At 40.2% G+C, this 11,883-nt stretch overlaps 2 protein-coding genes across 8 annotated transcripts in view; both read right to left on the reverse strand.

The window, feature by feature from the left end:
• Window positions 1-57: 57 nt before the first annotated feature.
• LOC108248294 (protein FAM111A-like) lies at window positions 58-6,439 on the reverse strand. Of its 2 annotated transcripts, XM_017436982.3 has the most exons (6): window positions 6,235-6,439; window positions 5,170-5,218; window positions 5,021-5,095; window positions 4,840-4,896; window positions 3,452-3,502; window positions 58-3,372 (listed from the first exon to the last, which is right to left on the reverse strand). In XM_017436982.3, the coding sequence occupies exons 3-6, from the start codon at window positions 5,087-5,089 to the stop codon at window positions 1,693-1,695; spliced, it is 1,857 nt and encodes a 618-aa protein (XP_017292471.1). In that variant the 5' UTR covers window positions 5,090-5,095; window positions 5,170-5,218; window positions 6,235-6,439; the 3' UTR covers window positions 58-1,692. The 2 variants fall into 2 exon arrangements, with proteins under 2 accessions (XP_017292471.1, XP_017292470.1); XM_017436981.3 differs by lacking the exon at window positions 5,170-5,218.
• A 2,846-nt stretch (window positions 6,440-9,285) lies between these two features.
• Window positions 9,286-11,883, reverse strand: part of LOC108248306 (protein FAM111A) — a 6,312-nt gene continuing 3,714 nt past the window's right edge. For all 6 annotated transcript variants that reach the window (XM_025010792.2, XM_037976395.1, XM_017436997.3 and 3 more), the window contains exon 5: window positions 9,286-10,460. In XM_025010792.2, the coding sequence (XP_024866560.2) occupies window positions 9,393-10,460 (1,068 nt within the window). In that variant the 3' untranslated portion in view covers window positions 9,286-9,392. The remainder of the gene's footprint in view (window positions 10,461-11,883) is intronic.

The following is an 11,883-nucleotide window of genomic DNA, read 5'->3' on the forward strand; positions in this document are numbered from 1 at the left end:
GGACACGCTGGAGGGACTATGTTTCTCAGCTGGCCTGGGAACGCCTTGGGATTCCCCCGGAGGAGCTGGCCCAAGTGGCTGGGGAGAGGGAAGTCTGGGTCTCCCTGCTTAGGCTGCTGCCCCCGCGACCCGACCCCAGATAAGAGGAAGAAGATGGATGGATGGATGGAAAATATATCAGTGTGACAAGGGCAGAAATTCAGTTTCATTCCCGAGGGGACAATAAGCAGGCAGATTTATATTTATTTATATTAACTCTCTGTGAGGGATTTAAACTTTGTTCTCCTGGGTGACAGGCAGAGACCCTCATCATTCTCTGACCAAGGAATCATCTCATTGGAAACTATTTAATGATGCTCGCTCCACGGTCAGGTCGTGGTTTCACAGGTTTCCTCTGTGTACAATGGACTAAACCACTGTTAGACTGATGGGGGAGGGCGGGGGCATCGTTCTGCATATTTAAATGGTATAATGGTTTTTATATTGATTAAAAGCATGGCTTCTTCAAATGATTTGATGGGTGGACGATTTAGTTTTTCCAAAATTAGGGTTCTTTGGAAAATATTTCTTACAAAAAAAATTGATTAAAGCTGAACTGAAACATGTTTTGAAGCCAACATCAGTGAAAATGTAGCCATAAAATATGTGTTTTGTAAAAATATTTTGGGTAATTCTGAATATTGAAGAAACCACTCGGGTGTTTTCGGCTTTTTCTGTGACCCCACCGGAAATCTGACATCCGCTGAGCGGCTAGTGGGTGAAGTGGGTGGATGAATACCGATACAATATAGTTCAGGTTGTTGGAAGTAATCATTCGAACTGGCCAGAAAATACCACCGGAGTTTCATTTTTTGGCTTCCTGAAAGAAAAAAACTTTCCTCAGATTTGGATCCATAAACTCTGATGAGGGAATTACTATCAGAACTCGGGTTCGGACCACTTCAACGGGAAGCACTGCTCCGACCCTCGTTACTGCGGTGGACTGGCTTCACACCAAAAACCAGGACCTTTTGTCAAGAGCAGACCTAACTATTTTTAGTTCTAAAAGACAGAGCCTTTCACTCATTTACTCCGGTTGTGAGTTCATAAACGCTTACGGTGTTTTAGAAGTTAGCATTGGGTTAGCTTCGATTGTCATGTACTGATATTATGACACAGATCTGGGTGTAATCGGTTGTCACTGTTCAACGTTCCCAACTCGTTATGCGCATTGTTTTGTCGGCCATGACAGGTGTGGTGATCATCAGGATCTGAATCTGAAGAGTTTTCTTATCTGATTCAGGAGATCCAGCCATCGGTTTAGGTTCATACTGGTATGGTTGTATAACCATTACTCCTGCAAGGTCTTCCGGCATTTCTTCTTGTTCAAAAAAAGGCTTCTTCTATTTCTACTAGTAAACAACCAGACAGTAGCGGTGTTCTTGGCCAGCTGTGGCACAGCGCTCGTCATGAACTCTGCCCCACAAATCACCCATTTCAGAAATTATTCACTTAAACGCTAAAAACTATTTATTTAAGTTTTAGTTGAGAAAAAACGTGTCCCTGCAATGTTGTGTGGATATGTTTGACTAAATAACATACATGAAATGTCAAATTTTTAGATTTGATTTCAGTTCAGCTTTAAATAAAATCTGAGTCAGCTGAGAACATCGTTCCAGCCAAGACAGCTGTGACTGGATCTCAGTTAAGAACCTAATCTACCTCCATTGGCTCAACCTTGAGGATCTTGTTAAGGTACTCATTTCCAGCTGCTGCTGTCTGAACTTTTTCTAACAGAAGCTCATTTCCACTTTCCTTCATATTGCATACAAACTTTTGAAAGATAACGAGCAGAGATCGGGCGCACTCAATCACGAAGTTGTTCGAAAGCGTATCCACATATCCTGCAGTGTGCAACCCAAAGACTTGGCCATGAGCATCAAACACCGGAGAGCCGGAAGAACCGTGATACATGAAGGTGTTGTAGGTAGACACTTGTTCTGCTCTGTCTCCACCCATCATTATGTTTTCAATGCCTTGTTTTTTAAGTTCTTGTACTGATTGAACAATAAACATTTCGTTGTAGTGAAGCAACTGTTGAGTAACTATCTGATTCCTCTTATCTGGCTCGATGATACATGTGGGATCGATTTTTTTCACATCTCCTGCTGGATGCCCAATAATACAAGCCTCACCGTTCTCAGGTAGTGGACCTAATTTATTCAGGAGTCCTGGTGGGACTTTCACGTTCTTTGGTCTGGTTCTGGGATTGGATCTTTGGCCATCAGGATTGAGCTTCAGTATGGCATAATCCAGATTATCATCAAGGTCAATGAGTGCTTTCTCTACAGTAAAGTAAAAGTAATTGGTGTCTGGCTCAGGATCATCATAGTTAAAGAGAACGAAAACATTTATGTGATCCTTTAGATTTTTTCCCTCCACACAACCTTTAAACAGATGAGCATTGGTCAGGATGAAGTTTTCAAACAGCACAAAGCCTGTTCCCAGACAAACATTTTGCACTTGGATTTTACAAACTGATTTGGCCATTTGCAACAGCTTCTTAAGTCTGTGAACTTCACTAAAAGACTGCTGGATCTTTCCAAAGTTCTCCTTCCTCACATCCAGCTTCTTCTGATAAGAGTCACCAGGAAACCTGCTCTCCATCCATTCTTTCAGTTCTAGAAACTGCTGCCGCAGAAGTTCATAAATCTCCTCACTGCTTATGTTACCGTCCGGCTGTTCGATTGCGTTTTTCACGCTTCTTCCTCTCTCATTCACTACATCTAAGACTGATCCTGTCTTTTTACCACTGCCTTTTTTCGGTGGACGACATAGCTTGAATTTTTTCTGGTGGAGGTTGTCGACCGTTTGTGTGAGCACAGTGAAGACTTTAGGGTCCTCATTGTCAGACAGCATATAGTTGCTGAGATCGTCACTGAATCGACCGTCTCGTTTCAGAGCTTCGCCCACCGTGATCCCCTTCTCTCCATAAACACACAGATACTTGAACTGTGTGACTGCTTTGCTTCTAAAGCGCCCCCTTTTTGGGGTTTTCCCACCTTCAACGGTATCAATATAGAAGACCACGTAGGCTTCTTTTGGGTGGACGGTTTTGTCATATTGCTCCTGAACTTCGACCTTTTCTTGTTTACATGATATAAATATAGACTCTCCATCAGGAACACAAGAACAAGGGAAGTGTGTTGCAACTATAACATTCCTATCCTCTTCACCCATCTGAATGATAATCTTCTCATCTGAGCATTGTATCTTAGATTTGTCAAAGGATTTCACTGCCTCCAGCACTGTGCACAGTTGATTGCAGTCAACGGTGTACTTTTCACCATTAGATGGATGGAAAGTCACTTTGAAATGATGTGAATTTGTGACCTGCAGAAAACAGGAGAGAGAGTTTAAGCTTGGTGTGTAACAATGAACTATTAACATGTAACAGTTAGATTTTACTCACTGGAGGATCATCACCATTCTCATCCTTTATTTGCAGACTGCGGACTGAAGTCTGCAAAAAATACATGAGATTGAGAATTATTTTTAAATCCACAACAGAAATCTACAATGTTTCTGGGTACTAGTGACTCCAAAAGTCACTCTGAGTCAGTAGCTCAAAGTAGGGATTAAGACCCCAGTCAGCATCGAAAACATCACATTTGAGATGTGTTTAAGAAAAAACAACATATTTGAAAATGAAAATTTTTTATCACAACTATTATGAGCGATAAAAGGTGTTGTTACAAGTTAAGAAACATAGTCTTAATAATGCTCATTGTTGTTATGGGCTTGTTTATTGGTCTAATTGTATTATTTAAATACTTTCACCAAAGATGGTCAAAATCCCACGTTTCTGCTGCAGTTATTTTGTGGGTCAGAAGCTGAGAAGTTTAGAAACTGTTGACTGAAATCTTCTCGGACCAAAGGTGTGTCAGCAGTAGAGTCACCGAGCTTCAGAAACTGAAACAAACACTGACTGGATAGCGAGGTGCAGGGGGGAGGGGGGGAGACTTTTTGTCTATAAACAATATTTAGTTACGAGACAAGAGTGATGTCATCAGGGAAATCTTTCAGCGTACAGCTAGTTTTTTTTTGTTTTAGTTAGTGTCTTGTTGGGGGGGCACAGTGGTTAGAAGGTCGCAGGACATCTTCCTGATCTGGGTGGAGTTTACATGTTCTCCCTGTGCTCATGTAGGATTTTATTTCGTATACACAGAAAACGTCTTTCTCTACACTGTGTTTGTCACGTTTTTAAGGGACAGTTGGCAACCCTCGTCAGCAGTTCCATCAAAGAATAATCAGTTTTTTTGGATGCTTATGAAAAGCTGTGTCTTACAGGATGTTTGCAGTAATGTTTCAGATGTCCTGCCACCACATGCCAACATGCTAAAAGGTATAAAGGTTCTGCCAAAACCTACTGCCTTCCTGTCCTAAACACAATGGCTGGACATGACAGGAAGTCTAAACCTTTCCTGTGTCAATGGCCATGACTGTAAGTAGAGCTTTTCTCTATTTAGACCTGCTATTGAAAAGCAAAGAGTCAGTTGTCTCCTCTTGGACTCATATTCAGCACTTATTCCTATCCACCCTTAAATAGCTTCCTATAGAAACAATATATTTATTCAACCTTCCATCAACTTTAATGCGGCCTGAATGAAAAAGTGCCCCCGCCCACACAAACATCACGACAAGCAGATTAACTGCAAGATGTCTGCTATTACTTCTTTAGGTGTTTTTAAGAAAATGTGCACAAGCGAAAATATGAATTCTACTGAAATTTATCAACTGGTCTGGGTTCAGATAAGGGTTTTCACCAGGTGATCACTGTGGATGATCACCTGAGCTCACCTGAGGCTTTGAGAATTCCTGTGGCTTTGCTCTTGGTGTGGAACTGCCAGGAACGACCTGATAAAAGATGAAAATAAACACAAATTAGCTCATCGAGAAGCTGCTCGTTCAGGTTACACAAGCTACAAATACTGAGATGATAAACTTTAGACACACTGAACTCTACCGTGGTCTTACTCACATTTTCCTTCAGAAAAAAGGATCTGATGTCTGACTTCTTTTCCCCCGTCTTTCGCTTTTTGGGAGCCATTTTCACCTGCCAACACAAGGATAAAGCTGGAGTGTGATGAAATAAATCATGAGTTACTTTAAAGAGAAGAGGGGACTCACCTTTTCCTTCAGGGATCAAACAGATTCGGATAGTTTAAATCTTGTGTCACTTGGTGACAGAAACGTTAAAGAATATTTAAGTTGTTAGACGAGCAAATTAATAAACAGAAAATGCTACAAAGAATCTGTTTCTGCTGAAACCGTTGGCATTTATAAGACCTGTTTAACAGATACTGTACTGACAAGCCTCCCTTCAGACACATATGAACCCGAGTTCATCCCATTGCTAATCCTCAGGGTTTAATCTGATGTTGGCCCACTCTGCTTCTAGAACAGCTTCAGCTCTTCTGGGAGGTTTTCCTCAGGTTTAGGAGTTTATGGGAGTTTTGGACCATTCTTCCAGAAGCTCATCTGTGAGGTCAGACACTGATGTCTCCGCTCTAATTCATCCTAAAGGTGTTCTGTCGGGTCGAGGTCAGGACTCGGTGCAGGTCGGTCAGGTTCTTCCTCATCCTCGTCTTTGTGGACCTTGCTTTGTGCGCTGGTGCTCAGCCATGTTGGAACAGGAAGCATTAAGACTTTCTGTCACTGGAACTAAGAACTCCTGAAAAACTTTTATAGGTTTTCAAACTGGGAGATGTTATCGAGTTCTGTGTAAGCTCGGTACGTCAGGATTATTCTTGATATTGTTTTATAAAACATTGTTGCAGTGTTGTCGCTGATACTTTTTTGTGTTGTGACACTGTTTAACCTTTTTGACCATGAAAAAAAACCATTTTGTCTTATTTCATGATGATGATGATAATAAACACAAAAAATCAAATCAAAACATTGAATAATCACAGCTATTATAGCTATAATTAAAACATTAAATGTAACAGAGCAAACTGTCATTAGTTTCAGAGGTGGGCTGTGCTTCAGACTTTAGATATTATTTTAAATCTCTGTGGGACTAAAACCCTTTAAGTTAGTGTGTACATAATCAAAACTGTAATTTATATAAAATAAAACTAAAAGAGCCCTAAATGTGGCTCCAGCCCAGCAGTTTACACCCTCCTAAACCCTGTCCTGGCAGTGAGTCATCATAATCTTAATGTTATCCTGATGAGACAGATTTCTACTCACGGGGATTTCCTGCCTGGAAAATCACAGCTGGATTTAAAAAAGTCGTGAAAAGCGAAGAAATGATCCAAACAGCTGGAAGAAGTCAGTCCGAGGTGAGCGATGAGGCGACCGGGAGGCTTTAAAGTTGTTCACCCGCAGTAAAAACACGATGTTCGGGGCTCGGTTCCGCTGCAGACCGGAGAAACACCGGTGTTACACCACCGGCTCTCCGTCCTCTCCCGAAATGAAGCTCCTGCTGCGGAGGGAAAACTTTTAAAATGGCGCCTCGCGAAAACCAACCAGTGGCAACGCGCCGCGTTCATGGACACTCGGAAAACACAGTTAGTCTATTTCCCGACAGGACAAAATTACGCACAAAAACTCGGATTTTTTCTGGGTTTTCACTATATTAGTCCTAATTTATATCTCTGCCCACACTTTGTCCTTTACATGGTTAAACAAATGATGGACAAGGAGTCATAGTCGTCATGTTTCTTAATGTATTTGAACTCAACACGGGCATTGTAGCGAGGTGCATTCAGGTGCAGCAGATATGACAGAAATTTATCTTTATGACATTTTAACAGTAAATCCAGAATTATTCAGTTTTTGCTGTAAAAGTGACACCTCCTTTTTATGATTAATATTCATTTTAACCCTGTAAAAACCTTTAATGGTATAACTAATGAGCTTTTTTCCTTTTGCATCATGTATTTCAGCGCTTCTTATTGATGCAAAACATTATCTCCAGTCAAAAGTAAGCTATTGTAATAATTAACCTCTTGATTATACCCACAATCAATTAAATTATTTTAAAACTAAAAATTACCATAAACTAAAAATTACTGACAGAAATGAAACAATTTAAAGGTAACTTTTTATTGTTTGACTAAACTGTAGAGAACAGAAGAACGTGACTCTTAAGAACTCAGGTTTGTGTTGAAAAGAAACCTTCACTAATGAATTAATTACTTATGCAATCTGTCAGAATAACAGCACAGGGGAGGTTATTAAAACACTTTAATCCTGCTGCCCTGCAGAAGAAATACACTGAAAAATAACGACCGCATGTTAGAAAGGAACTTTTATTACAATCCAAAGTGTGACAACTTTAAAACAAGTAAAGTAAATGAGGCCTTACTCTAAAACAGATTTATAAAACATGCATCAAATTACAAAACAGGCAACTTTTTCTTTCCATTCAAGCTGTGATACAAGATGGAAGCAGAAAAATCAAAAATTTTAAAAAACACTCATTATCATCATTTTAAACAGAGAAAATTCACTTTGTGACAAAAATGAAAGCAAAAATCAAAATCATGGAAAGAAAGTAAAACACTTAAGGTGATTTATTTAAAAAGCACATGTAAAAACAGGTTGAACCTGTATGATAATAATAAAAGCTTGTAAAATACAATAATTCCCAGAACTCCTGAGAATTTTGGATTTGGTCAATATTATATAAATGTCTATTTAAGTTTAAACCCTAAATATGATCCTAAACATGTTTTCTTTTATATAAGAAGAACAAATACAGTAATAATTTAAGAAAATAATTTAAGAAGTAATAATTTAAGAAAATACACTGTAATAATTTAATTTTATTTTTTATAAACAGTGAAATGTGCGGGCACTCAGTAATTATTGATTGAAGATGATGAAGATGATTTATCTGTGCAGTAAGATGAAGGACAGTGCCTTGCACAAGTATTCACCCCCTGGATGTTTTCTGCTTTTATTTCTGTCATAAATTAGTCATGATCACTACAAATTGGTCTTCTTTACAAAATATACATGTTTATGTTTTGTTTTCTGAATATGTACAAAAGAAAAGAAGAAAAAAATAAATAAAATACAGAATGAAGCACAATGTAAAAAACGTTTGTTCCACATATTTAAGGGAGCAGGTAGAAGCACCAGCTGCTCTAAAAAACCTCAAAGTGAAACTAATTTTCTACAGAGTAAAAGCAAAATCTTCACCACCTTTAAAGGGACTGTCCTAATTTAACTCAGAGACAAAACGATTGACAATTACAAGTCAGGGGACGGATCCAAAGACCCTAAACATCCCAGGAGTTCTGTTAAATCATCATCCGGAGACGGAAGGACTATGGGATGAGTCAAGTCAAATTTAATTGTAAAGCACATTTCACAACAAGGCAGTTCAAAGTGCTTTACATCATAAAAACAAAATGACAAAGTAATAAAAACAACATGCGGTCACCAACGGAGATACCAGAACACATCAAAAATGTTGGTCCATGTTCCATTTATTATGGTTCTAAAGCAACTCAACAGGTGGATCTTTAGCCCTGATTTAAAGGAACTCAGTGTTTCAGCTGTAAATCTACCAAGAACAGGATGTCCTCACAAACTGAGTGACCATGAAGGACAGAGAAGAGTTAGACCACCAAGACCCCTGTGACTCTGAAGGAGCTCCAAGCTCCAGCAGGTGAGATGGGAGACACCTGCTGCCCGGCTTCTTCACCTGTCTGAGCTTTAAGGGAGACGGGCAAACAGAAAACCATTGTTGAAGAAAACTCTGATTAAATCTTCTCCAGAGTTTGTATAACTCTGGTGAATGGTTGTCCTGAGCTGGAGACTTGTCCAAGGTGTCCTCCGCCTCTCGTACAGTAACTGCTGGTGACAGATACCAGCTACCCACGACCCAGAAAGGCGAAGCATGTAAAGAAAATAGATGGATGATAATGAGACCTTTTCCATCTTTTCACTTAACCTAACCCATGTGTTTGGATTGAAAAAAAGAAAAAGACAGTTGAATTTGCTCGAATATCCCTGTGGTAGCTAATCTTTTTCCATTGGCTCAGCCTCGAGTAACTGTTAGGGTTTTTACATTATCAGCCTTTGTGCTCATGTGGAACACTGCCTACGTGAGAGACCAAGGTCAGACGGTGGGCTGGCGGGCGCCGCACCATCTGGCTCTCTCAAACAGTGATGTGTTATGTGTTTTTGCTATGATCAGAGCATGGCCTTGGCTTGCTCAGATCAACCACTTTTTCTTCTTATTTCTTCTTCCTTTAAATAAAGAGAAAGCCCAAGTGGAGGGGCAGAACTTCCTGGACAGCACGCCATTAGGAGCTGTTGTGGAATCTCTCCTCTTTGCGAAGGCCTTCACAAAAAGACAACAAGCCTCTCCAGTGTGATTTTTTCTTAGCAGGTTAAATAAATGAAAACCCTGACAGTAACCTTTTAAGGTACTCATTATTTGATGCTACAAAGTCTTTCAGCAGTTGCTCATTTCCACTTTCCTTCAGCTGACGCACCAAATCTTGAAATATAACGGACAGACGTTTAGCGTACGAAAACACGCCGTTTTTTGTGTGTGGAAACCCAAACCAAAATCCTCCAGTATGCAACCCACAAACCTGGCCATTGGCATCAAACACCGGAGAGCCAGAACTACCCTCGTACATGTCAGCGCGGTAAGTTACCACCTGGTTTGCTTTAACGCCACCAATCATTACGTCTTCGATGCCTTGGTTGTTGAGGAGTTGAACGATGGACAGTCGAAGAAATAATAATTCTTGGTGAGGAGCTAAATGGTCCTCATAAGTCTGTTTTCTCTTTTCAACCTCAACAACAAGTGCTTGATCAGTTTTCTTTGCTCCTCCTTTTGGGTGACCAATAATGTAGACCACACCATTCTCAGGCTCTGGAGCCAATGTCTCCAGGAGTCCTGGTGGGACTTCTCTGCTCTCCTTCATTTGGCCCTCAGTTCTGAGCTCCAATAAGGCATAATCGAGATTGTAATTAATGGCTGCAAATACTTTCTCTACAGGAAAGTAAAAGCATTTGCCGTCATTATAGTAAAAAAACACTATAACATTTACACCACTCTTTAGCTTTTTTCCTTCCATATGATCTCTAAACAGATGAGCATTGGTCATGATAAGGTTATTTTTTGCCACAAAACCTGTTCCCTGGCAAATGTCCACCACAATAATATTACAAACTGACTTGCTTCTTTCCTTCAGCTTCTTCCATATGTCTGTTGTTTCGATTACACCTGCGATACTGCTTGATGGCGTTTCAGCATTCCCTTGTTTCTTTGTTGGAGAACACTTCTTGTATATTTTTGGGAAATGACTGTCGACCCTCGGTGTGCGTGGGGAGAGTTTGCCAGATGTTGAAACCTCAGGTTCCCTGTTCTCTTTATCCATCTCATCTGTACAATTTCTCTTTGTTTTAGATGTGCTGAGATTGGAGCTTCTTTTCTTCAACACCGACTGTCCAACCAGCAAGAAATCAGAGAGGAAAAGTTAAATTTTAGGACAACTAATGCAATCTTTGGCTTCAGTAAATGCAGCTAAATACACAGACAAATTAGTTTGTACCCTTTGGTTAAAAAAGAAAAACCCACAAAGGTCACTGAAATAACTTATAACTGACTAAAGCAATGAAAAGTAAAAATTGATTAAAATTCAACTGATGAAAATCAGACACTGATTTTGAATTTTGGTTCAACAAAATAAAAAACTAACTAATGATACTGGCCTCAGGGTTTCCCCCAGAAAAGAGGCTAAGCCCGGTGTTAGGTGGCCGTTCGCCGGCCGACCGGGGATTTAGTAAAAAAATGATTAAAGTTGACAGAAAGTTGAAAATATGGCTATTTATTATGTGATATTGTAAGATATTTGTGCCAAATATTTACAAAACTACAGTTTTACAAAAAGGCACTTTTGAACAAAACAAAACTTTTAAACAAAAATACAATGAAAATTAATACTAATTGTTTGCACCTAATTTGAATCCTAATTTAAGTCACATTTACAAATAAATTAAATTAACATAAATAAAAAAGTGCAAACAAGGCACCAACACACGTCTCACTTCCAGGCCAATGAATAACAACAGAGAACTCTGACAAACAGACAGATGCTGTACTGTACTGTGCTTTTTGTGGCACAGGCTGCATGTTGGATCACTACATGGAACAACAAAACAAAACATATCTAATGCTGATTTTAATGGCATCATTTTACTGTTAAACAAGGATAATATTTTCACCAAGCACAGAACATGCTTACCATATTCAGTCTTGTAAAGCCAGCTGCTGAATTTCAGCTCAACTAACCATTTTTGGTTAAACCCGCTCGTTCCATGTCTATTGCTGTGGCTCTGACAACCTGCTAACTCCAGGTAGCTGAAGGAGGCTCGGCCTCAGGGCTCATTAGAGTCCTGCAGGGCTCCGTGAACAGCGTGCGGACCTGAGCGCACGGTGGAGACGTTTATACTTGGTGCTTATGTCGGAGCAGTTTTCTCCAAAAAGACGGGCTTCACACTCGGTTGCGAACCGCTCCAGTGAGAGCTGTAGATCACGGTCTGATGAAGCAAATAGGACCACATCATAGAAAATTCTGTCCATAAACGTTATGAACAGAATCGGTGACAAAGGGCAACCTTGGCGGAGTCCAACTCTCACCGGAAACGCTCTGACACCGGTCATATAGAGACCTAACAGCCCGTATCAAAGGGCCTGGTACCCCATACTCCCAGAGTACCCCCCACAAGATTCCCCGAGGGACACGGTCGAACGCCTTCTCCAAGTCCACAAAACACATGTAGACTGGTTGGGCGAACTCCCATGCACCCTCAAGGACCCTGCTAAGAGTATAGAGCTGGTCCAGTGTTCCACGGCCAGGATGAAAA

The sequence above is a fragment of the Kryptolebias marmoratus genome, linkage group LG7 (genome assembly GCF_001649575.2).
Source record: "Kryptolebias marmoratus isolate JLee-2015 linkage group LG7, ASM164957v2, whole genome shotgun sequence".
In the NCBI taxonomy this organism is placed as follows: domain Eukaryota; kingdom Metazoa; phylum Chordata; class Actinopteri; order Cyprinodontiformes; family Rivulidae; genus Kryptolebias; species Kryptolebias marmoratus.

Bases quoted from the DNA above. Each gene is read 5' to 3' on its own strand.
- LOC108248294 (XM_017436981.3), bottom strand. From the start codon at position 5,089: ATGGCTCCCAAAAAGCGAAAGACGGGGGAAAAGAAGTCAGACATCAGA. The intron at 4,897-5,020 runs GTGAGTAAGACC...ATCTTTTATCAG, and splicing joins CCTTTTTTCTGAAGGAAAAT to GTCGTTCCTGGCAGTTCCAC. The intron at 3,373-3,451 runs GTGAGTAAAATC...TGTTTTCTGCAG, and splicing joins AGAATGGTGATGATCCTCCA to GTCACAAATTCACATCATTT.